The sequence below is a fragment of the Pocillopora verrucosa genome, chromosome 3 (genome assembly GCF_036669915.1).
Source record: "Pocillopora verrucosa isolate sample1 chromosome 3, ASM3666991v2, whole genome shotgun sequence".
NCBI classification, from domain to species: domain Eukaryota; kingdom Metazoa; phylum Cnidaria; class Anthozoa; order Scleractinia; family Pocilloporidae; genus Pocillopora; species Pocillopora verrucosa.
The window spans coordinates 19,012,668-19,037,843 of NC_089314.1; the positions used below are offsets into that span (position 1 = coordinate 19,012,668).

General features: G+C 37.6%; 4 protein-coding genes and 5 non-coding genes across 9 annotated transcripts; 2 read left to right on the forward strand and 7 right to left on the reverse strand.

The window, feature by feature from the left end:
- Positions 1 to 1,334: 1,334 nt before the first annotated feature.
- Positions 1,335 to 2,501, reverse strand: LOC131794263 (melanocyte-stimulating hormone receptor-like). Its single transcript, XM_059111775.2, has one exon. It carries the CDS (start codon positions 2,410 to 2,412, stop codon positions 1,441 to 1,443), a length of 972 nt encoding a protein of 323 aa, XP_058967758.2. The 5' UTR covers positions 2,413 to 2,501; the 3' UTR covers positions 1,335 to 1,440.
- Positions 2,502 to 2,706: 205 nt separating this feature from the next.
- LOC131794269 (transmembrane prolyl 4-hydroxylase) lies at positions 2,707 to 8,804 on the forward strand. The gene is made up of 11 exons (XM_059111780.2): positions 2,707 to 2,927; positions 3,816 to 3,900; positions 4,937 to 5,068; positions 5,425 to 5,516; positions 5,618 to 5,679; positions 6,264 to 6,301; positions 6,473 to 6,638; positions 6,762 to 6,819; positions 7,282 to 7,400; positions 7,746 to 7,836; positions 8,525 to 8,804. Exons 1-11 carry the CDS (start codon positions 2,727 to 2,729, stop codon positions 8,801 to 8,803), a joined length of 1,323 nt encoding a protein of 440 aa, XP_058967763.2. The 5' UTR covers positions 2,707 to 2,726; the 3' UTR covers position 8,804.
- Positions 4,031 to 4,103, reverse strand: Trnak-uuu (transfer RNA lysine (anticodon UUU)). The gene has a single exon. It is a non-coding gene; the product is annotated as a tRNA-Lys (tRNA).
- On the reverse strand, positions 6,965 to 7,036 carry Trnae-cuc (transfer RNA glutamic acid (anticodon CUC)). The gene has a single exon. It is a non-coding gene; the product is annotated as a tRNA-Glu (tRNA).
- A 382-nt stretch (positions 8,805 to 9,186) lies between the features above and the next one.
- Positions 9,187 to 9,258, reverse strand: Trnae-uuc (transfer RNA glutamic acid (anticodon UUC)). The gene has a single exon. It is a non-coding gene; the product is annotated as a tRNA-Glu (tRNA).
- A 68-nt stretch (positions 9,259 to 9,326) lies between these two features.
- LOC131794256 (transmembrane prolyl 4-hydroxylase) lies at positions 9,327 to 14,674 on the reverse strand. Its single transcript, XM_059111768.2, has 11 exons — positions 14,047 to 14,674; positions 13,265 to 13,346; positions 12,898 to 13,029; positions 12,445 to 12,536; positions 11,938 to 11,999; positions 11,778 to 11,818; positions 11,300 to 11,465; positions 11,051 to 11,108; positions 10,718 to 10,836; positions 10,509 to 10,599; positions 9,327 to 10,084 (listed from the first exon to the last, which is right to left on the reverse strand). Exons 1-11 carry the CDS (start codon positions 14,251 to 14,253, stop codon positions 9,812 to 9,814), a joined length of 1,323 nt encoding a protein of 440 aa, XP_058967751.2. The 5' UTR covers positions 14,254 to 14,674; the 3' UTR covers positions 9,327 to 9,811.
- Positions 14,675 to 15,791: 1,117 nt separating this feature from the next.
- Positions 15,792 to 23,317, reverse strand: LOC131794198 (uncharacterized). The gene is made up of 13 exons (XM_066164527.1): positions 23,130 to 23,317; positions 22,396 to 22,477; positions 21,842 to 21,955; positions 21,313 to 21,426; positions 21,024 to 21,088; positions 20,519 to 20,580; positions 20,204 to 20,238; positions 19,551 to 19,781; positions 19,042 to 19,204; positions 18,206 to 18,263; positions 17,964 to 18,085; positions 17,160 to 17,250; positions 15,792 to 16,644 (listed from the first exon to the last, which is right to left on the reverse strand). The coding sequence occupies exons 3-13, from the start codon at positions 21,912 to 21,914 to the stop codon at positions 16,351 to 16,353; spliced, it is 1,308 nt and encodes a 435-aa protein (XP_066020624.1). The 5' UTR covers positions 21,915 to 21,955; positions 22,396 to 22,477; positions 23,130 to 23,317; the 3' UTR covers positions 15,792 to 16,350.
- Positions 17,438 to 17,509, forward strand: Trnae-cuc (transfer RNA glutamic acid (anticodon CUC)). Its single transcript has one exon. It is a non-coding gene; the product is annotated as a tRNA-Glu (tRNA).
- Positions 17,844 to 17,915, reverse strand: Trnae-cuc (transfer RNA glutamic acid (anticodon CUC)). Its single transcript has one exon. It is a non-coding gene; the product is annotated as a tRNA-Glu (tRNA).
- Positions 23,318 to 25,176: the final 1,859 nt, after the last annotated feature.

Here is a 25,176-nt window from a genome sequence, read left to right on the forward strand (position 1 = left end):
CATTCACGCGCGGGACACTGTTGAGCAACTATCACTGCCGCATGATTTCCAAATACTATTTTGCGCTTATATGTCATTTTGATTTCCACGTCAGTTTGAAGACGAGGCCCAAAATTCCAAACCCAGTTCCACATACTGTGTCTGCAAGTTCCACATAGTTTACGTTACCCAGGGCTCTTTCTTTCTTGAATATTTGAGTTTTGCATCAGTCCAGAAGACGAGGGCTAAAAAATGACTTCCACATTACTGTTCGAATGAAATATTTTGCCAATTTCAATTGTGTTCATCTACTTTCCGTCAAGAGTTGAAAAGATGAACACGTGAATGCGTATTCCTAGTTCTTTTCCAAACCCTACCCGATTTAACACCGTAATGATCAAAGTACTTAACCCCTTCCATGTCTCCCCTATCAGTTACTTTTAACGGTTAGGCTGACGGTTCTGACGGACGTGGATAAGCGATAGACAGACTCTCTAACGCGTCTAACGTTTACGAGGAAGATAAAAAGACGGCGAACAGATGCTTCTGGCCGTGACTGGTTAATTTGAGAGCGTTGAGACACGTTAAATTTTTACTTACACGGTCACATTGATATCCACGGTAAGTTTTCAAAGCCTTTGAACACGGTAAATTATAAAAAGTTTATTCGAATTCAAACGCAATTAAAACTGTATATTAACACACAGTTTTTGTTGACACTAGCACGCAGACGTTATACTACAGGAAAATGATAGTAAAAAAATTGGAAAGTCTCAAGGAGGTGTTATCTCTGACAATTGACTGTTAGGAATAAGCCACTGTGACAGTGGACAGTTTTTTATAGAATGACAGTTTATCGATTGTTATCAATGTTTTATTTTTTTCATAAAAGGATAATAACTGACATTTTGCTAATGTTGAATGGTGACAGGCGAAGTGTATTGTGGCGACAGACTCGTCACATTTCCTATGCGGTCATCGCAACTTGAAGTTCCATTGAAAGAACATTGAAACGTCAAACGTCACTCCACTGGTTATCAAACATTCGCTAAAGAGATCGAATATAAAAAGAGTTGCAGAATATATCGCTACTCGTCTTTGTTACCTCTTCGATCACCAAGGGAGCATTCTCACCTGGTTTTATATAAAAAAATAAACATGTGAAAATAAACATGGTACACAAAGAGTAAGTTGATTAAACTCATACAGATCAAAAGTTGAAGTTGGCGACAATCAGTCCAGTGTCGGACGTGCTGTTTATCTTTAGAACGACTGATAAATGTCCAAATGGAACATATAATGAGGCAAACGTCAATTAGGCTAAAGCTTAACAAGTTTTTATTTTCCTATTCCGACCAAAAAATTAATCTGTATCAATAATCATATAGTTATTTAAATCATTAATGTAGGTAGGCTAAGCATCTGTAGTCAGACAATCATCAAACTGAATCATGTTTAATTTTAATTAGAATGTACAGTTCCCCCAGCTGTACCTGAATTATCACGAAAACTCAGCTTTCTCAAATAGTTTTTTATGGCTCGGCGTACTTGCGAATTTCTCCAGCAGTAAATAAAAGGATTTACCGACGAGTTTATGAATACAATCGTTGTAGCATAATCATAAGCGATTTTTATCGACCACGTATAGCCTTGAATCGCTTCTACTGCACTGACTGCAATAAATGGGAGATAAAACATCAGCATAATACCATAAAGATAGATTACGGTAGTGGCTGATTTTTTACATTTAAAAGCATCAACTGGGTTGTTTTGTGACCTGTTTCGTACGTTTCTCAAGTGAGCTATTTTTTTAATTTGGCTATTTATTTGGCTTTGATGTCTTCGTGCAATTTGATATATCTTCCACGTGCAAAATGTGGATGAAAAAATATTCACAACAACAAAAGAAACCGGAATGATGACCCAGTTTCGAACCCAAAACTTCAAAATAGTGACAATACAGCAAAAAGCCCACACTGCTATCATGGCTATCGTAATGCGGCACACTGTGATCGTGCTTTTGTATCGCAAGTGAAGCGTTAAGGCGAGGAGTCGGTCGACAGAAGATGCACCGAGGATGATAAAGGACACACTCGAAGTTATCCATCCACAAAAGAACTCAATCATTCGCAAGTTACAATACGCGTTGAATTTTTTGAGACTCTCCGCTACCTTGTAGGCAACGAATGAGGGCTGGCCAACAAATCCCACAAGAAAATCAGACGATGCTAAGAAAAATAACAGAGCGAACGATGGCGAATGAAGTTCTCGTTTCTTCCAGATTACGAGCATGACGATTCCATTTCCAAATACTGCAGACAGTGCAAAGACGCTGCTAAATAGACATGATATGACACTCACTGTGACATCGTGTACTGTCCTTGTCCAATATACTTCCATGAAGAAACATGTTATCTCATCGGTGGAATTCATGGTTGACGAATATGTGATACCAGTGATCTCAAATGGATCATACTGCTCCCACGACAATATGGCTTCATGGTTTCAAAAGCACAATTTTTTATATCAGTTTCACTTGGAAAGGCATTCACTTTGAGCACTCGATTTACAAACACGTGATTAGAAACGACAAGTTTAGTTAGATACGTCGTGTAAAACCCTGGAAAAGTATGAAAAGAGCGAGTGAGTAAATAATTAACTTTGACTGTTAAATTCTTCTGTGTACACAATTATTTCGCTTGAAAATTAGAATTTCTCTATTCGAAAACCCGAGGGATGGGTAGGAGATGAGGTTTGTGTGGATATTTCGCGTAGTTTTCATTTCCGTTTTTTTAAATGGGACCTGTGGTGATCGTGGTAATTTGAAGAAATTTTGGAAACCTTGTTTTGTCGGAGATCAAATAGAAAACACGTGCACCGATCCAAGTAACTCTTGTCACGGGAAATCAGACAAACAGTTCAAGCTTGTCCGCTTGGAGGGAGTGAAGGTAACTAAATAAATAGTTATTAATACGTATATGTACCTAGAAAAGGAAACTGGCTTTTTTCGGTGAAACTTTATATAAGTTCCGTAGGTCACCGGCTAGCTTTTTTTTTCGCTTTCTAATACCAGTTTCCAATTTGTTGGCACAGGTTGTGTTTTTTTTGTTATTCTTAGTTGGTTGCTGGTTGCAAGTGCAGGTAAACAGAAATCAATCGAGAAAAGGGCTTTGTTCGTAAAAAAGTGAACCTGTTAACTCTGGTCTTCCCTCTCCGCTAAATTCGAGATTTTTTTTTTCCATGTGGCTTGTCACTGTCAAGTAATCGCGTTTTTCTACTTTGCTTACGCAATTGAAATCTCTCAGTATTTGATTTCCTCGATAAATTCAAATTCCCCTGTAGGTAGTTATCTTGAAATATAAAAGAGAATGAAATCACATCCAAATGTTCATCAAGCGTCCTCGATTTATTTGTACTAGAAAACTTTGATCTCAGTAAAATGCACGTTCAGTTTTGACCAAATACGTAGGTGGGGCAAATCCATGCAACAGCTTCATTTGAAGCGAATGCATTCAAAATGCATTCAAAATCCACGCAGTGTATTCATAAAAATCGCCACCCGACATTGTCTACCAACTTAAATCTGTTTCAACTGTTTGTTTTAATTCATAACAATCCGAAGGTTGTTCCTCTCTTATGGACCGATTAAACTTGCCTCACCATGCGAATCCCTCTACATCTTCATTGATTATTCAGCCTTTGTATTCCGGTGTCAAGTTCACGATTCTTAAACCATTTTATTCAATTATTTGCTTTTGATTTAAGACAAAAAAGGCTACACAATCCATTTCAAAGGGTATAACTCTTTACTTTTAATTTACATCGTCTACGTACAGACAGGTCACGTGCAGTGGTTGGAAGTCGACGATGGGAGGAAGCCCGTAAAACTCATCACTCGAGCAATGACACCATTAGTTCTTGGTATGTAACTCTTTCTCTTGAAGTTGTATTTGTGTGATCTTTTCTTTAAGAATTGTTTCGAATTAGATCAGTTTTAAGTAAGACACTGATAAAAGTAAGTGTTGACAACCAAAAGGAGAAAAAAATTTTGCGCCTGATATGGGACTTGAACCCATGACCCTCAGATTAAAAGTCTGATGCTCTACCGACTGAGCTAACCGGGCTCACAGAAATTTTCAATTGTGGAAATGAAAATTCCGTAAACTAGCAGCAGAGTAAGATTTGGATTTGACTTTATTCTACATGCACTGCGCATAGTGGTCGCATCAGTTATCAACAGGGTATAGTTACGTTGCAATTGCACGGTGAATTTAGCTGAAAGTACGGTCAAATGCAACTCCTCTATAGACTATCGCTCTCTGGTAACAAGGGCTCCCATATAATTTGATTAAACTTCATAACTGTTCGCATTGCATAATCATTCACCGGTTTATAGTTACCATGCTGTTGTGGTATTCATAAAGTAGATGCGAAGGAAAATTAAAAAAAAGCACACAAAAAAAAACTAAAACTATGAATCTGTCATTGTGAGGCTGTTGTTGTAGTCGCAAATGCCAACACCATGACATTATTTGGCTGCGAGGATCGACTCGACCGCAGTAGAATTCGGACAGCAGCTCAACAATTATGCATTTTCCAGATGATCCACATTTCCAGCCTCTTGGATTGGACAATTAGAGAGAAATGGACTCTCGTTAACCCTTAGAGACAGTTCGCTGAGCTTTGATGGCCATTTCTATTGCCACACTGCTCGCCTTATCAAACGTAGCTGCGACATGGATTAGGGTATATGTGTTGGGTAACCGAAAAATTCGATAGACTGGCGAATGAATCAAAGTTAATGAATTCGTCCAGGGTGCTGGATGACGAATACATCAAACAAAATAACGGGAAACTAACCGCATGCTCACGTAGCATAGGTTCCCAAATGCTTTGGATACTCGATATTTTTTCGAAAGTTTTCTAATGCTCCCAGTTGTGATTTCGCTATACGTAGAGATTTCCGACTTCTTGTCAGAGGAAGAGTGTGATCATATCATAACACTGGCAAAGGAAAGTGGACTCCAGACAAGTACCTCAGGATATTTCACCTACGACGGAGACTTGGACGAGGAACTAGCCCTAGCTGGTGAGCTGGATCTAGAATTACGGAAAATGACCAAAACAATTTTCAGAGTTTAGATCAATTAATTTTTTTTAGCATTTTAATGAAGCAAAAAAATTTGGAAACGTGGTAAGCCGCAACTGGTGTGCGCAAGTCAGCTCATGACCCTGCTACACGTGAACAATGCAAGGAAATTAAATTGAGCCTTTTTTTGTCGGGATCAGATTCTTTTTTTCTCGTGAGTACTTTAACTGTATTCCAGCTCAATCATGATTATTAAAGAAGTCCAAAATCCATTATGATATTGAGATATATTATGATATTGACCACACTCCACAATAAGCCAGCAGAAAACATCTCTCTGACCTATTTCTTTTAAGACAGTGACTGGACTCTCGCGCCTGAGCAAGCATTTGCTGGAAACTACAGTCTTTGGGATGCAAATGGTGATGGTTCCATTGATGCACAAGAGGTACTGCATTTGGGAAGTCACTTGCGTAATGTAATAAAATTAAAGTGCTCGGAGGTCTCATGATCGTTTACCAAAAAATCAAATTGCTTTTATTGTTGAAGGTGAAGGCATTTGCTGGAAAACACAAACAACTCTATCTGAATGATGAAGAAGTGCAAGAAATGTAAGGACATTTGACTGTAGTTGTTTTCCCTTTGTTAAAAAATAGAGTGTCCCGAGAATTTCGGCTCATTTTTGCAATGTAAGGAATAACCATAAAGGAGCAGTTAAAGAGGAAATTTATGATTTAAGGATGAAGAAGAATAATACAGATTACAAACGACGAACTTGAAAACGCTAGGCTTTATTTTATGACGACATGAACCCATGACCGCATTACTTTCTCAGGATTAGTAGAGTATTCAACTTATAAGTATTACTCTAGTTTCAACAAGCAGTTGTCTATAACAGGTTTACACGGTTCTCAGGAGGTTACCTTGAAACGTGAAGGTAGGAAATGAATGAAGCCAGCTGATGAGAAAATGCAAGAGAAATCTCCTACAGAAACGTATAGGATTGTGCATTATAAAGTTTATCCGAGTACCTTTGACGCTTCTTGACATTTGGAGAGTAAGGATGTTGCAATGGTGACAGCGCATGCTCTCTCGTGCTGCCGCCTGATTTCGATTCTCGTAGCCGGGGCATGTTTCCCAAAAGTGCCGGCAACTTTATGGGCCGTTACTTAATCAACGACTTTTTATCTTTTAGGGTTAAACGCCTTCAAATCACTGATGAGCTCAGAGATGGTAGGTAAAATAAATAAAGATACATGTAGACTTTCCACAGAGACATGATCGGAACAATATAACCCTAGTCAACATAAATTTCTTATCACTCAAAATGTGAAAAGCTACCTCAGGGAAACTATCTGAACCATTTACAAAAAAAGAACTGAATGAATGTTTGTTAAATTTCAGGGAGAATAACAGAGCAATTTTTCAACAAGTTGAATATCAACAAGATAATGCGGTACATGAATTTTTTGAAAGACAAAAGCCCACGCCATAGGTTTCGTTTTAGCCAGCAGGCCTGGTTACGGCAGGACAAAACCGCTGACCCTGTTCTGAGACGTCTTCATGAAAGGTATTTTGAAATTTGAGTCAATGACAAAATATTGCCAGGATGAGCGATTGAAATCAAGAGAGATTCTATAAGATTAAGTTTTGTAAGGTTTGGCGCATTAAATATCTATGTATTTTGTGTTAGGGTTATAAGGCTAACCAAGCTTCCGAGGAAGATAGTCCAAGGGGGAGAACCAATGCAGGTAAATAACGATTTTGTGCCGATCCAGTTGCTGTTTGCAGGATATTAGATATGCTAATCACATTTAGAAGGAAATTAAACTCCATAAATTTTCATATCACTTGTAAAATGAAGTTAAAAAATAATTCCTTGATTGATATAAAGCTTTCCCACGCCGGGAATCGAACCCGGGCCGCGGCGGTGAGAGCGCCGAATCCTAACCACTAGACCACGTGGGAACTTACTTACTGTAATTACTAATAAATCGGTCCTGAAATTTCTAACAGTCTTAAAATAACGAATTTTTAATGATAATATACCAAACGGGTTGTTTGATTTCTTACTTGTTGAGACGAGTGTGCACGACAGCAGTGATTGAAAAGCCATTGAGTTTCCTGCCTGGTAAAATGTAACCACTGCTACACGTGGAACCATTTCGAAGTCTTGTGAATTTTGAGAAAGTTTGCTATTTTTCACTTTTCAGGTTCTTCGTTATGAGAAGTTTGGTCATTATCACGGCCACCTGGATTCTACCATAAAAGACCCCACAGTCCCTTGCTGTCATCAAAACCATCTCAGAGCACCCGACTGCAGAGTCTGTAGGTAAGATTTTCACCCTAGGAGGTTACTCGGGAAATGCATCTGAAAGAATGGCGAAGAATAAATGAAACAAAGAAAAAACTATAGTACTTACGAGCTGCGTACGAATGGACAAGAAAGCGAGTGAGCGAACGTTGGGTGAGAAACAGAACGAACGAGTGATTGAGTGAGTGAGACTGAAAAGAGTTGTCAACCAGTCAGTCAGTGAATCAAAGTGTCAGTGTTATTTGTGAATGATCGAGTGTGTATTCGGGTGAGGGAGTGAGGATTATCATGGTTAAGTTTTGCTTATGGTGGGTCACGAGGTTTTTTAACTACCATGTGATATGACCAAATTTTCCCTTTCAGGTTTATCACTATTTTGTATTACCTTAACAATGTAGAAGAAGGAGGAGAAACAGCTTTCTTGATAGCTGATAACACTACAACCACTCCAGATGTAAGTAACTCAACTATCCGCATACTCAAATACGCAGCTTATACACTATGGATAGCTTATTCAACAAGGATATCAACAACTGATCATGATCATAGACAACGCAATTCTTCAAGGAAAAAAAAGAAAACGAAAAGAGAAAAAATCGTAGTTTCCAATTTGACAATCTTTTTCTTAATGAACAAAGCAACCTAATGGTCTTTCATAGAACACAAATACAGAGGCAGGTAAGGGATACTGATTTATTTTTGCCTCCACGATCTCTTTCCTAAATATTAAATATTAAGTCTAAATTTTACTAAACAAAGAGATATATCATATTATTTAATCTTGAAGATCATAACATGCTAATGAATTATTTTTTGTGCAGAAGTACTGATCTTATAGTGCTAAAGCTCTCGATGCATACTTGACCTTGCTCACTAGAGCGCCGTATATGTAGGCGACCTCTTCGTATGATATTTCTTAGTTTACCCTTGGCTTAAAATACCATTAACAGCATGTCCCTGAAGACTTTCTGCAGTAAACTGCGGCATCGTCTTGAAAAATTTTTACCCAAAAAATATGCATAAGAAAGTGAGTCGTGTTTGCACTAAAACACAAGCATAGCATGCACACAGCTAGTAGTGTTGCATGCATCGAGCTTCAAGGGGAATTATTCTTTCCTTTGTTTGATTTGGATTATTTTCAGGATATTGAAAATTCAAAAGCCGCGACAAATGAATTCAATCTCAGCATCAATTGTCATTCAGCGAACCTAGTACTACCTCCAAAGAAGGGCACGGCCATTATGTGGTACAACAATTTCATCGACCCAGACAGTGGTCTGCTCGGAGCAGTGGACCGCTCCACGTATCATGGGGGATGTGACGTCATCAAGGGAGAGAAATGGATCGCTAACAATTGGCTGACAGCGCCAACCAAATACTCAAAACACATCAAGAGCATGTTTGATACAGGATTTGATTAAAACTGGTGAAAACAGAAATTTTAAATTAGTTTAGCTTGTCTTTATAAGCCTATCGTCTTTCTTGCTCAGATAACTTTTATTTAGAGACAACCAAAATCCTCCACCCCTCTCCGGCGATGAAGAATGGCCGGTCTCCAAGATAAATACTTAATGTCGATTCTCTTCATTGATACTTACCCATCATTATATTCATGAGCTCAGCAAAGAGAGATGTTTTTATTTTGCTTTCTTTTTCTGTTGTTTTGTTGTTTTAACTTTTACTTTTTTATGTTTTTGTTGTTGTTTTTTTCTCCTTTGGGTTAAAATATGTGGATTCTAGCTATGAAGGTAAATCGTTCGCACAAAAATTAATAACCAGTTCAGGAGACAATCAAAATGAAAAGTTCCCACGCCGGGAATCGAACCCAGGCCGCGGCGGTGAAAGCGCCGAATCCTAACCACTAGACCACGTGGGACTTCTGACACTAATAGCCATTTTATTAGACCCAAACCTGATCATCAGGACATTGTCCTAGGATATCAGGATTAGGATAGGATATCAAACATGCAGCCCTAAGTAAAATACTCCCCGAATAAGAACGTTCGCCATGCCTAAATTATTACATGGTATAGCAAGTTTGGACAAATATCTACAAACAAGACATTAAGTTACAGAGGTAAGTTTATTTTGGTTGTCAAAATATAAGGATACGAGTTTAATCACTTTGGTTCGTGGTTTCCCCATTCAAGCCTTTACAAATTTACATTGTGAGCGGGGCGTGAGTCACTATACGCGTTTTATACTAGATATTAGGTAGAGGGAAAAATGATTCACTCCCCTATCTTAGGTCGAAGGCTTGTGACGTAACAGACTTTAGCAGCCCTTAAAACAAAACAATCGGGAATCATCAAAGCTTATAAATGACTGATTTCCTCTTTTCCCGTCTGCTGGATTGTAATCAATCTTTGGCGATGTGGAGGGGTGTTTCACCGCGGATTTTTTTTCTTAGAACTTTTGCTGCCGCTTTCTCAATCAAACCCAACATCATAGGCACTCTTAAAATGTCTAGAGTTTTTTGTTGGCGCTGTTAGCCAATTATTTGCAATCCACTTTTCTCCTTTAATGACGTCACAACCACCGTGAATCGAATTGACATCCAAGTCCCCAAGAAGTTCACTGTCCGGGTCAATAAAATTGTTGTACCACATGATGGCAGTACCTTTCTTGGGCGGGATAACAAGATTAGCCATTTGACAACTGATACTCAGATTGAATTCGTCTGATTCGGGATTCGGCAGCTCCTGAGTCAAATTTTACAATAAAGTATTAGTCATTACATGTACTAATATTTGATGATATATAAGTAATCTCTTATTTTGAAGTTGTTCGATTTGAGCACATTTGGATTGAGTGTCTTAAGAGAAACAGCCAATCAGAAAAATGCAAGTGACAAAATGAAGAAAATAAGAAATCAAGATAAAAATAGAAGCCTGGGAAAATCTGAGTGACCAAACCGCCATTATTTGGAAATGAAGTTCGAGTCTCCTATAGCGTGTACGTACGTACGTATGTATTCAAATTACAAATTTAAAGTATAACTTACGGTGTGCTTGCAAACGGTCAAAAACACAAAAATCATAAAGATGATAGTGACTAACAATAGAGGTCAATTCCACAAAAAATTGAACTGGATATTTAATTCTTAGGGTAGAACTAACCTCTTACCTTAAAAGTTATCGTGGAATTATCCGCCAGAGGAAATGCTGTTTCTCCTCCTTGCTCTACGTCATTGAGGTAATACAAAATAGTGACGAATCTGAGAAACAAATCAAAAAGAGCATATCTGTTTGAATGTATTCAAAATTACCCTAACACGTAAAGAAAATATCTGCAAATGAGGTATGATTAATTTATAGCAAAGCAGCTCAGCTCACCTGCAAAGTCTACACTGAGGCGGCCTTAGATCCACATTTTGATGACAGCAAGCGACACTGGGATCCATACCAGAGTCAAAGTGCGCATGATAGTGACCTGATGTTTGGTAGCGAACGACCTGAGAATGACACAAATCAGATGTCTGATGAGAGAACTTGAAAACGTGACCATTTACACGGCAGTGAATCTAATTTTAACCAATTATTTTCATACTTTGTGAATAAAGTGGTTCCAAAATAGACGCGAGGTGCTACAATCATAGGAAGTGGTAAACTTGAAATAAAATGTAAAGTGGCACGATATAAGATTCTCATGATCTATTTTTTTTTTACCTGCATTGATTCACTACCTTGAAGCAGTTTTCTTGGGAGCTTCGTTAACTTAGCAATTCTGCAACAAATAAGACATTTACATTCTTAATCTTACCCATAAATAATGGACTACTGATTGAGGTTTAATTTGGACCTTTTAATGGACTTACGAGTCCAATTTACGATTTTCTCCTTCAAGTGCCCATATTTACTCATTATCTGCCGTCAAAAAATGTGTTTTTTGAATTTTTTTTTATACCGTGTACTAACCTTTCATGAAGACGTCGTAAAATGTGGTCAGCAGTTTTGTCTTGACGTAACCAAGCCTGGTCGCTGTACCGGAATTTATGTTGGGGACTTGAGGTCCTCAGAAAACTCATAGAGGAAAGAAGTTTCTTTATATTTCCGTCACTTAAATAATTGGTGGTAATTTTTCCTAGGAGCAATTAAGGTAAATGCACGTTATAAGTTTCACTTGGAACAATCAAGTAAGGTTTTTAATAATTAAACTTTATTATCAAGTTATTTCCTTCTAGTCCATGACCCGTATAATTTGAGGCTAAGGAAGAAGTGCTATCGACTTAAAACTTTGTTATTGACTGAGTCACTTTCCAATTGGACTTCACGTGACAAAGTTCATTCCCAGGTCCAAATCTAATTCACTTACTCTATAATTAGGATTTCGCTTCAAATGATAGTACGTAGTCAGTACTGGATCAAAGGCACAATTCAATTCTTACTTATTTACCTTCGGTATTATCATCGAATGCCAACCCACAGCTTTCTAACCTTGATAAAAAGAAATATTCCACACACTGTGACTCATTGATATCATACCATCCATTTGCTTTGAGTGAGACTGAGAGGAAATTTTAATTCGTCTCATGTTAGACCATTTTCATACTCACATTTGAACTATTTCCTCTTGTTTCAAGTGAAGTGACTTATACATCTTTGCAAATTTTCTGATCTGTGAAAAAAAAAAAAGAACTTTTATGGGCCAAGTGAGCTATGATTTTAATGAAAACTTAAAACAAAAAATGAAAATGTTCGTGTGTTCAGATCGCAGAGTCTTATCTTCTCCTTACGAGAATTTTCGAGTGGGCATCAGGAGTAAACAGGAATTGCATCTGTTTTGCTTTAAAACGTTCTCTGATTGGTTTACGAAACTGTCCCTGTCCCCTTGGGTTTGGTTCTTCGGCACTCAGTCTAAACACGCTTTATCATCCAGTGAGGGGTGTCAAAAATGGCTGTGAAACACGATAATCTTCATATAAATTATATATTTGGCGTAATTTAAAAGGTAATACTTGTGTAATCATGCTACTACACTTACTTTTATTGACAAGTTCATATATAATCAATCATATAAATATTCGATATTCATTTAAAGAAATTTCCATAATTTATCTTACCTCCTCTATATCAACAACATTATCTTTGTTTCTATCCCAGACGTTCAAGTCTCGTGCAAAATAATCCTCTTTGTCAAGAGTTGCATTTCTGTCTTGAAAGAAAACTAGCAAAAATTACTATCACATACTATGTAAACGTCCATACATTCATAGAGAGCTTACGTACATATTTCGATAATCCCGCGAAATTTCTCCAATTAATTCTCAGCTTTAAATCATACAGTGGGCGCAGGAGAAAAAGTTCAACCTCCTTTGCTTTTGAATTAAAATTTCATACCAAACTGTTGTGAATTTTCACAACAAAAGTAGAAAACTACAACCTGCTGGAGAGAAAGTGCATTCTGTTCAGAAGATCAAACCACGTTGTGCACAACGTGAGTAAGCACGTTCCACAACTAGTCTGGGAAAAGATTTTATATTTAACAGAGGATTGTTCCAATTGAGCATACCCACCAACTTGTTTCAAGACCTCGTTCAAGTCTTTCTCATCAAATTTAATAGCAACCTGACTAGTGCTGAGTCCAGCCTCCTTTGCGAGCGAAATCACGTGCTCGCATTCGTCATCGGTTAGAAAATGAGGAATTTCTAAGGATAAGGAACAATTTTAGAATTTTTCTGTATTAAATTCTTTTAGTTTTGTATTTATTTCAGTTGTAATGATGTTTATCTTAGTTGAAGGTTAAGTCTAGAGACCCATGTGATATGCAATATTTATTCGACTTTTTATCAGCATTTATTACACCGCAGTTCAATCCTTTTCAGTTGGTTTTACTTGTTCATGATAGCCACATTACAAAAAATTCTTCAAACATAACCTCACCAAATAATAATGGCCTCATAGCTCTGGTGATCAACTTGTAACTTCTTTCTTCTTCCAACTCTAACCATTGCACGTGACCTGTCTAATTAAATGCAACTACTAATGAGTGTTAGGAACCCTCATTACTTATCACGCACCTCGGGGTCGGAAGATTTTGGTTGTGTCACAACAGTTGTATTCTAATGATCCCAGTCATTGGCAGTCAATTTTCCTTCGTTCCCCTCCCCCTCCCCTTACATTCTGTTGAAGACGATTGATCCTACCCCCTGAAAACCATGTGATTCCCCAAAAAATCTTCCGACGCCCTCTCCAGGTATTGGAAATGCTTTGTGCTCTCTACACAAGAGACAAGTTTTTGCTTCTTTTTTAGTATATAGCAGGTGCCAGTCAAAGCAACCAGGTTGTAGGACATCTTTGTTTTTTTAACCGTGTCCGTGATGTTATTGTTTATAACTTATGTTTTCAACTTCAAAATGTTACAGTTTGTTATATATAATTACACATTAAGATATTTTAAAAATCAAAGTTATGTTCTTATAGATTGTGTTATATCAATTGTGTTACGAAGACCACAGCTCTACCATATGAACCTAGCAACACTTTTTATTTGAATAGAAATGAATGAGAAAGTTAGTCTCAACTCAGTGATTGCTAAAATCAGTCCTTGAATGAATACCTTTAAGTTATTTGAAATAATAAAAATATCAGAGAGTAGCTAAAAACTTATTTCTTTTGTTACTTCCTTGTATTATTATATTCAACAGAAATAGTTACCTACTCACCCGTTTACCCTGTAGATGAACAAGTTTAAAACTATTTCTCCCGTCTTTATCAAATGACTCGTCGAAAGTAGAATATTGGGTGAGGTCTTGATCTTCCTCAAAACACGGTTCTTTTAACATTTTGTTTTTGACTGTTGTACCCTCCAATTTTGGAAGTTTAAAAAAATTAAATAAAACCATAAAAAATGACGTTCTGGTGAGATTCATAACTAAGATTGTTACTAAGTTTAGCGATCGAAAAAAAGTGAATGTCGATGTTTAACCTCCTGGTGCCATTCTGCAGGTACGAAATCTGTTCGCGTTGGCTGTTTTGATGTGAGTCACATGTGGTTGTTCTGTTTTCGACAGGATACCTTCTTTTTATGTCCATCAAGCTAATTTTTTCCTCGGCTGACAGTGAATGGTTCTCCTAACATTGAATGCGTAAGTTCCGCCCCGATCATAGCAGTGGAAAAGTAAACCGTAATAGTTAAGCTGATTCCTCAGAAAAACAGGCTATCGCCGAACTTTTTTTTTTCTAACTTTCCTTAAATGTTCCCTACCATTGTCTGTTTCTGTTACCATAAAACAGATGTGTCACCGTGCTTGTTTAAGAGATATGATGGGCCAAACTTACCCCATTTATGCCTGTGCTGGCACTAATCACGCGCGCCATTTAATCGGTTCACGGTGCATTTTGCGGTAGCTGGAAGCAACGGTTTTTATGTATAGTCTGTGGAAAAATCCTGCACTTTTAAACAACATCGACTCAAAACGTTTCTCGAGTCGTTGCGTTCAAAGTCATAATTTGCATCCTCAAGTAACGGGCTTCGTGCACGCTTCTCGATTTTTTTTTTTCCCTTCGATATTTTTTTTTCAATTTCTCCAATTTAGAGGGGATAATTTGTTCACCAAAGTTATGCAATAAAAATATAGCTCACCGCGCTCGTTCAAGAGCTAAAGACCATCCTACCTCTTTACTTCTGGTCCTTTGATTGAAAAACAGTACCGGACGTGTTCTAGGAATGCGAACTTGCTTATTCGCCTGATCACATGATTTTTATGCGCAGTAGAGGATGTGCAATGCAATACTGAGGAATCAATTTAAAAAGATACTCTCTGTGTTACCTCTTGAGTAACACGACATCAATGGAAAACATACCTAACACCCTGGGTCAACGAAAGTCTCACTTGTCGACAGGTTTCTCTCAAATGAAGAAGATATGTTTGGAATGTAGGCTACATGCGCTGGGGGAAACGGAAGGTGCAATGTCTAAAGCCATGGGGCGTTCGAATTCTCGTCCAAATTTCTGTACTTGCCCAAAATTTAGTAACTCTTAAAATTTGTTTATAAACAACTTTGATCTCATCAAAACGACACTTTATGTATGAATTGGACTCCATGTGGCCCAATTGTTATCACAAAGATGTGTCAGCAAGATCAAAGTATCGTTTTCGAGATCATGGCTTTCTAATCAAAGTAATAAAATTAATAACTAATTCTTCTTTCTATTCAAAATAAACTACAGTAAAATTCTTTCTCTCTCCCGCCCTAATTAGCCACAATGCTATTTTGCGGGTAGGGAATAGTGTATCCTAAATCTCATTTAAGTGGTGATAATCTTGATAAGCCTGATAAACTTGGAATGCAAGGTAAACGTACTCGATTTCAACAGCAATTTATCAAATAACATTTAATGATTCTGACTCGAAAATTACAGTAAGTTTCCTTTATCATGGCAAAATGGGGAAAAATTGGTCACTCTTCGTCCACGGAAAGTATCATTGGAACGTAGAATATCAAATTTAAAACAATCAGCTGGAAAAGATGAGCATTTTGATAAAAAAAAAAATTATTTATTTTCCAGCAACAATTTTTCTATGAATTCATAAAAAAATTTAATTATTTTCCAGCAGGAATTTTCCTTTGCATTCGTCAAAAATGTTGTCAACTTCCTGAACACGTTCTAAGGTATCAAAGATCTGAACTTTACATTCTTTCAAATCGGACATTATATAAATTCTTCTAATATAAATCTAGAGGATTATATATTTTCATCACCCGAATAGCTGGTGAAGAAGTTCTTTGTATTCAGACAGAGCACATCAGTTCAATCGAGAGTCGTAAAACCCCACTCAACGCAATTAGCTATAGTTTAGAATCTGATTGGTCGAGAAATAGGGGCGAGTTTTCTGCTGGATTATTCACATAGCGAAGTGAGAAAAACCAAAGAAACCTCGAATTACTTTGGACACTGAATTGAAAATTGCACCATTGCGTGGACCACAGATCTCTACTGATCACGATTTAAAATATTAATCTAATTAATCATGATCCCTTTTAATTTTTCTTCGATATATACTGGGAATGTGCTGGTAATTCTCATATGGTGCTGGTATCCAGTGATTGGCTATCCACTTGTGTCCTCGTCTGACGTCACAGCCTCCGTGTAGGGAGTAAGGGTCTCTATCCCCAAGCCATTCGCTGTCGGAGTCAAGGTAGTGATTGTACCACATGACAGCTGTGCCTCGTTTTGGTGCTATTACCAAACTGGCGTCTTGACAGTAGTTACTGAGATTATAGGGATCTCCTTGTTGGCCTCGTTTCGCTAAAAGGATCTGTTAATTTAAAATTCTAAATATCTTAAATTCGTGGGAGATGGGGCGACATAAAGTTCAGCGCTGGACTGTATCTGAATCGAGAAGTTTGTGAGCAAACGCAAACTAAGCTTGTTACTAATAAGCAAGTCATTCCACTCTTATGATGCCCCCCTCCCCTCCAGGAGAGTAAATGCTGCCTCCCTTCCTTGCCCCCCCCCAATAACATGTCAGGGAGACCTGACCGCGGATAAGCTATTATTCTAGGTGGAGTACTTGTGATGTTAGACGCTCCCGTTACAAACCAGGATGGGCTCTCGATACATTTACCACCGGGTGAAAGGCTGACTTTGCCACACCTATGGCGCCTTATAAACTGAACTTGCAGAAATATCTAACCTCTAGGAGGTTGGTCAATGGTTTTTAAAGGTCAAGAACATTCAGGGGATTGGAAATGAGTAGCGTGAAAAATACCAGCCAATTTTTTGCTAAGATACTTAAACATTAACAAAGGTCCATTAAAGTTAAGATCTCACCGATTGGTTCAGAGTTGAATTATCAGCCACTATAAAAGCTGTTTCGCCTCCTTCCTCAACGTCGTTCAAATAGTAAAGAATTGTGACGAATCTGGAATTTAAGAAAAGGAAATGTTTAGCATACTCTTGAGATGAGTTCCTGTGATTCACCAACGAGTAAAGGAAGATTCAAAGGCTTCTTCTTTTTACTTTCTTGTTTTTTTCTCTTAAAGGTAATCAACAGGGAATTTTATGATGTTGATACCGGTTCACTACTGTTTTGTAACGAGCAGAGGTAATCTCACATGGTCTAGTGGTTAGGATTCGGCGCTCTCACCGCCGCGGCCCGGGTTCGATTCCCGGTGTGGGAAAGCTTTTGTTTTGATTCTCAACACCACAGCCGGTGTAGGTCTCTTTTTGTCGTCAATTCAATGTTTTTCTCAATTTTTTGTCCTTGAATCATAATACCTTCTGAGTACTCGAAAAATTATGGGATTACTGACGCAAATGGTACAAAAAAAGGGGTCCGAGCAATCTGTCTCTATCCATTGAAAGTAGTAAAAAAGTTTACTTATTACGAATGTAAGGGATTTTAAGGGATTAATGTTTAATCCAAGTTAATGTTCCTAACCTGTGTTGTTTTATTTGTCATACTTTTGGCACAGGGGTTACAGATCGACCGGGAGTGTCGCCTATGAATAAAAGTTCCCACGCCGGGAATCGAACCCGGGCCGCGGCGGTGAGAGCGCCGAATCCTAACCACTAGACCACGTGGGATTGCAACGAATGGATATACCATCCCTTTATAGCTTGTATCTTATTTACCTGCAGATGCGACATGGCAGAGTTTTGTTTCTCGTCTGGTGACAGCAAATTAATTTGTCGTTGCCAGTGCCCGAGGAGTCGTAGTGGGCGTGGTAATGTCCATACTTGTCGTATTTAACCACCTATGACAGGAAAAAACCTGCAACTAATGCAATAGTGTAAAGCCCTTCAAAATCACTGCATTGGGTGGGAAAGATTTATTGGAAATTCTACTGAGCACCCTTTATTTTGTCTCAACTCACCTGAAGTGATTCGGCACCTTCTACTATCTCACGAGGAAGCTGGGTTAACTTTACAACTCTAATATTTGAAACAAAAATCAGTCTTCATTAAAGTAGGTTAAATATGTTCCTGTCGAGTTAAATATCAGGACCTTCTGACGGGGCAGCTTAAGTGAGAGGAGGTGAGGAAAGAAGACTTCCTTTTTTTTCCTGTCTCCTTAGAAAAGCTTCGAACAATACCATTATCGTGAATGAAAGCGATCTTCGCAGTAATGAACACTACTTAAGTAGTAGTAGTGAAAAGAAGGCCTGAAAAAAATTCAGGCCTGTACGGGATTTGTCACAGTTTATTTGGGACCAACACATTGATCAGCTCCCAATTGGCTTGTTAGCTCAGTTGGTAGAGCACTGCACCGGTATCGCAGAGGTCATGGGTTCAAATCCCGTACGGGCCTGAATTTTTTTTCAGGCCTTTTTTTCACTATTACTAGTAGTGTTCATTACTGTGAAGATCGCTTTCATTCACGTCTTTAACCGCAGTTCAAATATATGATTTTCATATATTCACAACCGTTTAATACCATTATCGGGACAAGTTTTTACTGAGCTCCTACCCATCAACCCTAACCCTAACATCAGTATCCTTATTAAATGAATAAAAATGAATGAATAGATAAATAAATAAATTAACTGATTAATAAAAGAAATGAAGTCGTTGGTGCTCTTAGGTATATTCTCGAATACAGATCTCAAGCATCGAGTAAAGATGACTGAAGAGGACAAGAATGGAGAGATCTTATGTTCTCTTTTAACGATATAGTGACGTTAAGTGCAAGTAATTTTGTTAAATCACACACCTGTCAATAATTTTATTTTGTATTGGGTCTGGGGTGGTGCTGTGTAACCAGGCCGTGTGACTGTAGCGCGATCTATGTCTTGGGTGTTTCCTTGCCATTGTCTTCACGAACTTGAAGAGATCATTTGCGTCCATTTTTCTGTATGTGTCATAGCTCACGGCTCCTATGCATGAAACAAAGACAATTTTGATCCACCGAACTGAAAGTCTTAAAACTTAAGGAGTTGACTGAGTTACATGTACTATCTTCATTGTCATCATCACTGCGCAGAAGCATTACACATCGACATTCCTATCTTAGCAGTATGGCAGTTAAACTGCCCAGCCTGCCACGATAAGTCTCCTATAATACAGTGGTAGACCGCCCGAAGTACCGATATGAAGGTGTCAGGTTCAGCTCCCATTGAGAGTACTCGAAGTTCTTTTTCTCCGAGTATGCCTGTATCATTCGCTGAATAAAATCGTCTTTCACCACAAAAAACTGATTTCAATAAGCTATCGTTTTCTAACCTAGACAAACTTTACATGTTCGACGACAGTTTCTTAGCATCCAGTTAGCATGATCCGGGTGGAGGCATTTTCCTTCTTTTTCCAGAGAAGAGCAGTTGGCTGCCAGGTCTTCACATCCACAGTTTCTACACGCTTTCCTACAGGTGAGTAGCATCCAAACTGGAAAGTTCTCACATTCTCCGTCCTGCGCGTATTTGGAGCAATCAGCTTCATTATCATCGCAGAGGAGGCCTATAAATTAAGGTTTTTTTTTGTAAGAAAAGCTGTAGAGCCAGTGGAAAAAGCAAAGAGACGATAAAAAAAAAAAAAAACAAAAGAACATTACACCAGAGATCAAAATAAAAAAAAAACCGTAAAATTGTTAAACAAATGCGCATTGAAAATTTGTTTTTTTGTTCTTTTCTACTGGCGGTCTTTCGTCACAATTTAATTAAAGATGATCTTCTCATATTACCATATCTCGTGTTCGTACCTCCCAAAAAGGTGGGCACGCCGTGAAAAACAATATTTGTTGGATGGTGGGAGGGAAATATTTTTTTCCTACAACCTGATTAATCAACTTAGCTTAATTTTTTTTCAGTCAGGTCAAATTTTGATGTTTACATAGCAAAAGCCGCGTGCTTTTTAAAATTGCTTTTATCAATAGTACTTACCTGAACCAAACTGTGTGACGTTCAAATCTAAAAACCTGTAGTTGTGCCAGATAAAACCAAACAAGGATATGATTATAGCAAGCGACGTAACAAATGTATGTAGATTCACGATAGGTGAAGGATCATCGGAAATGTACATTTGATATTAGAGAACATTCATCTTAAGTGCATGGGCATTTATAGGAAAACACAAGGTAATTGTACAGTGAACTGTTGTAGGTTATCTGGTTAGTGCACTTAACCGCATATGACATGACGCTTTTTTCCATTTGACTTCAAATATTTCCAACATTCACTATTATGTCAAATACTTGCATTTCTTGTAGATCTTGTTCATCCAAGTACATGAAAAATAATCTTTCTACTGCCTTACTGAACTAAAACAAAGACAAAACACAAAAATCGCAAACCTTAAAAAAAATTGACCACAACTTTTTAATTTCACCACAAAAGCTTTCGCACCTAGAAATAAAGTCAAAACTTAGGAAAACTTTTTTATCCTCCTTTGCATATTAATTTGTTTTTGCTCTTCGCTGAAGCGAAGATCTGGAAGTGAAATTTTTCTCTCTTCATACAACATATTGACCCAGTAGAGGAAATAACAAATTTCAAATGTAGCCAAAATATTGCATTTGCAAATTGGATATTCAATCATAATGTCTAAAAAACCCTTCGTTGCTGACCACAAAGGAATTTTAAACTTTCTGCGTTATAGTCGCCTTGCTTATCATGAGATCATAATTTTACTTCTTTAAGCCACTTGTAGGTTCGTGCGGCAAAAGTTTTGGGCTGTTGTATATTATGATTAAATTGATTGTACCTCATATCCCGTGAGTATACCATCCTCATCACGGTCCAAATCATCAAAGTCAAGAACCCTTCCATCTAAAAAGCCAATCACAAAAGCAAACTAAAACTGACAGGAGAAAGCATGCTACCATTCACGAATTATTTCAATGAGCACTAATAAGCACAATACTTGACCCAGCAAAACAAATGTTACTAGCTCTGATCCAGGCGAAGAATTCCGCAGGAGAAATATTGTATTAGTAAACTTTTAGGTTATAAAACTCAGCAATAGACTGATGAAAAAAATTCGCTCCACTTACCTTCACACACCTCACAGCTCTGCTGGCAGTTTTTTAACATATACCCAGGATTTTTCTCACATTCTCCATATTTGGCCCATCTCACACATCTGTAGTCATCGTCATAACAACTACCTATACAAATCGACAATTAAATGATATAGAGACTAATTACTAGAAAAAGAAACTCTTCTTAAAAATAAACATCTACTATAGAGCCGATCCACTCACTCACTAACTGGTCAACTGAAACACAGTGCACTCGAGCAAAGAAAAGAAGCCTAAATATTTCAGGCTCGACGGGATTCGAACCCAGGCCTCCCAGTTACTGGTTGGGTATTATCACCAACTGAGCTAAGAAGCCACTCGTTGCTAATAGCCTAACTAATATCTGGGAGGCCCGGGTTCGGATCCCGTGGAAGCCAGAATCTGCTATTTCTTTAAAATTACAGACCACCTGCGAGGGGCATTTTTCTTTGAGTTTTACCCTCAAGTCAAATAACAAAAAGTTGTGATAGCACGTAAGAGTTTTTTTTTTCTTTTTACTCACTAGCAAACTTATCTTGTTCCTCAGGTAAAGCAACTTCGCTCAACTCAAGTCCTGTTTCCTTTGCTTTTTGCATAATATGCTGGCATTCCTCTTCAGTCAAAAAATTTGGTATCTCTAAAAATGAAATACAGAAAAGCCACGTTTTATTCCCTTCCCTTTGATTTATAATCATCTGCGTCATAGTCCTCCCAAGGCGGTTATCAGTTATTCAATTTACATCTATTTTTGGCACTCTCGAATTGATAACAAAAACATGTGTTATGAATGCTCCATGGAAAAAAATTAGGAACGTCTCAAATTGCAAAATATTCTTCTACCAAAGTGACTTTATGACTGCCACCTGTGTTTTCATGATCACAAACGTTGACTCCATTACAATCATTCATTTCATTGACGGGTACTCTCTCTCTAGCTTTAATGTCACGTGTCTTTTTGCCACAAGCAAAAACTGAAACGTCTAGAGCGGCCTAATTTGTAAGTTTTGGAGGTATCAATAACCAGAGAAATGAGTACACTGAAGTCTCCTAACTTTAATATGAAAACGTAAAACGTACCAAAAACAGGAGGTTTGAGTGCTCGAGTGATAATTTTGTGGGTTTCCCCTGCAACTAAGTGCTCATGACTCACATGACCGACCTGCAAGAAAAATCGTTGAAAGAGTATCAGAAAGCTTAAAATCTAATTCGCTGAGGAAACCGAGAATATTTTAAAACTGCACTTTAAAATGACGAAATAATTATGAAAGCCACCACCTTTTAATCTTCATCACCAGTATAGGATAAGTGCAGTCAAAAGTCTAGGTTAATAATGAAAACAGTTTTGCAATGTTGCTTACCACTGTTTGAACTTGTTCTTCATAGCTAACAGGCAATATCTTGAACTAAGGCGAAACGATTCTTGTGTTTACAATATCAATTAGACATCGATCGTATTTGAGATAATGGAAAAGCCTTGGAAGCTTCAAAAGACAGTAAGCTACCAGCACTGCTATGAATACTCATGCAGGTCTTACGTGAAAACGAAGCAGGTAGCTGATTTCCACCTACACAAGGAAACATCGTTTTGACTATAATGTACTAATAATGTTTAATCTATTTTACCTCGGAGAGTAAAATATTAAGAATAGATATCATTACTTGCGAAGGAATATCAAGGAGTCTCAAGTCAGGTTAACACTTTAACATTTAAAATCATTTCTAATATACGTCGACGTCCTTTTCACGTGTATTGCAGGCTGTAATTTTTAGTTTATTTATCAGATAAGTTTAAATAGTTGGAGGAAAAATACCTGTTTTCCATCTATGCGAACGAGTTTTCGTTTCAAGAGCGGCTGTCTTTTGACGCTGCAAGTACCTTGCTGACTTGATACATTCGCGGAGTAACATTTCTCCTTTGTCACAATATTTGGCGGATGGCTCCATTTTACAGACAAAGCACTAAGTAAAGTGCAGCTTAGACATAGGATAACTATCGCTTCTGTCAAAATTAGGCGCATCTTAAAGCTCCAACGCCAGCTAAGATTATCAAACTGTCAAATTAAATTGAGCCACTGCGAAACTGAATTATGTCTTGCTTAGGTAAAAAAGACTTCGCTGAAACAATACTTACACCTGCTGCTGAATCGACTGGACGGCAACAGGTTTGAAGCAAGTCACCCACGATTTATGCAAATGAATAGCATTATTTCGTCGTTATCCTTTTGCAACATACCACCTGGTAGTCAAAACATTTTCAGACCACAATTCCTAACTCATGAGGTTCATGTTTCCAAGTATAACTGTTAATTATTATCACTTTGTCGGGCATTGTGGCGTACTGTGCCGGCTGGAATGGAGGTTTTGGCGTGCTTCAATGTATTTTGGCCCGCCTGCATGCTCACGTGATTGTTTAGGGCTGTTCTGTTGTCATTTTTTAGTTTTTATTTTCACCCTACCCTCTAAAGCGTTGCTGATAGTAATATAGTATATGCTCTTGGCCATAAATACGTTTTGGGACTTTTAACTCTGGTCATTTTAACCCTGAATTGGGCCCAAAACATATTCACGCCAACTAACACAAATACTATCGTTCTAATAACGGTTTAAATACCGCTAGTAACTCTTGATCTGTTCATAGTTTAACGTATTTCCTTTGAATCTCTCTTGGAGAAAATAATTGATCCAGTTCAACAAGACCTGCAACAATTTTTTTCCCATTCGTTTACCATCATTAGTAAAGTAGAAGTAGAATTCGGACAATCGTAGAGCATAGTTAAGTTACAGATCTTAGTTTCTTTTTTCCGCCCATCTCTCAATAATTAAATATCTTTTGACGCGACGCTCATTTCAATCAAAAGCATAACTTAAGCCAAACAATTATCCCAAAAGCAAAATCAACTTTTTTACCGCGATGATGCTGTTCTTCATAGGCCCGTTAACAATCTTTATCGTGAGAAGAAAATTAATCAATTTTTCAAAATTAAACAAAGGGGATTGCCTTTTAAGCAACATTCTTATTATAACTCAAAATAAGAATTTTACGTTACTCTTGATTTTTTTAACTTCAGCCAAACTTCTAGACACTTAATTAATGACTAACGCATTCAATCTCCACGTAAGAAATTTGAGATCGACGATATGACAACACTTTCATTAGTGGTTCCTCGTGAACAGCGTGAACAGACATGTAAATAAATCTTCGTCGCCACAAATTTAGCAAACCTTCTTGCTATTGTTTCAAAAAGAGAAAAAGAAACAAGGCCAATAAAATTTTCTCATGCAACCAATAATTCTGGAATACCCCAAAAATAGAAAAAGCACTGCGTACCGGATTTCAGAGCTCAGCGATGTAGTCCAAAATTTTAATTTTTCTCAATTTCTTTGTAATATATTCGCGTAAATTGGAAAATCTACGAAGAATATTATCCCGTTTAACTTACCCCTGTGTACAAATATATCGTCATGTTCATTGATATTTCACTCAAAAGTTTTATGAATGAAGGCAATGTCATTATCAGAACCTTGCAAATTGACGCTCGAAATTATTGCTTTTTACGAAAACTTAAAAATCTAGATTACCTCATGAGCCAAAACTTTATAAAACGGACAGTACGCATACAATCTTTAATTAAAGCCGTCAAAAGTCTGATCTTCGGCTTTTAAATGTAAATAAACAGAATTTCTCTGATCAAATAATCCTTTAATTAACTCTTGCGCGGAGCAGCTGCAGATGACTTTTAAAATCAAAAAACAAATTAAACTCATCGTTAGTGCTGAGAGGATAATTCAGCCGTGAAACACTAAGAACATCTTCACCGAAACATGTAAAGCATGAACCTAACAGAAGGTAAGAAGATT

Excerpts from the sequence above, each read along its gene's own strand:
- LOC131794263 (XM_059111775.2), bottom strand. The coding sequence starts at position 2,412 with ATGAATTCCACCGATGAGATAACATGTTTCTTCATGGAAGTATATTGG.
- LOC131794198 (XM_066164527.1), bottom strand. The coding sequence starts at position 21,914 with ATGCAAAAAGCAAAGGAAACAGGACTTGAGTTGAGCGAAGTTGCTTTA. Across the intron at positions 18,086-18,205 it reads AAGGTGCCGAATCACTTCAG|GTGGTTAAATACGACAAGTA; the intron begins GTGAGTTGAGAC and ends TTCCTGTCATAG. Across the intron at positions 16,645-17,159 it reads ATTCAACTCTGAACCAATCG|ATCCTTTTAGCGAAACGAGG; the intron begins GTGAGATCTTAA and ends TTAAATTAACAG.
- LOC131794269 (XM_059111780.2), top strand. The coding sequence starts at position 2,727 with ATGAGGTTTGTGTGGATATTTCGCGTAGTTTTCATTTCCGTTTTTTTA. Across the intron at positions 5,069-5,424 it reads CGAGGAACTAGCCCTAGCTG|ACAGTGACTGGACTCTCGCG; the intron begins GTGAGCTGGATC and ends ATTTCTTTTAAG. Across the intron at positions 5,680-6,263 it reads GATGAAGAAGTGCAAGAAAT|GGTTAAACGCCTTCAAATCA; the intron begins GTAAGGACATTT and ends TTTATCTTTTAG.
- LOC131794256 (XM_059111768.2), bottom strand. The coding sequence starts at position 14,253 with ATGAATCTCACCAGAACGTCATTTTTTATGGTTTTATTTAATTTTTTT. Across the intron at positions 12,537-12,897 it reads CGAGGTCTTGAAACAAGTTG|ACAGAAATGCAACTCTTGAC; the intron begins GTGGGTATGCTC and ends TTTTCTTTCAAG. Across the intron at positions 10,600-10,717 it reads CCTCAGTGTAGACTTTGCAG|ATTCGTCACTATTTTGTATT; the intron begins GTGAGCTGAGCT and ends TTTGTTTCTCAG.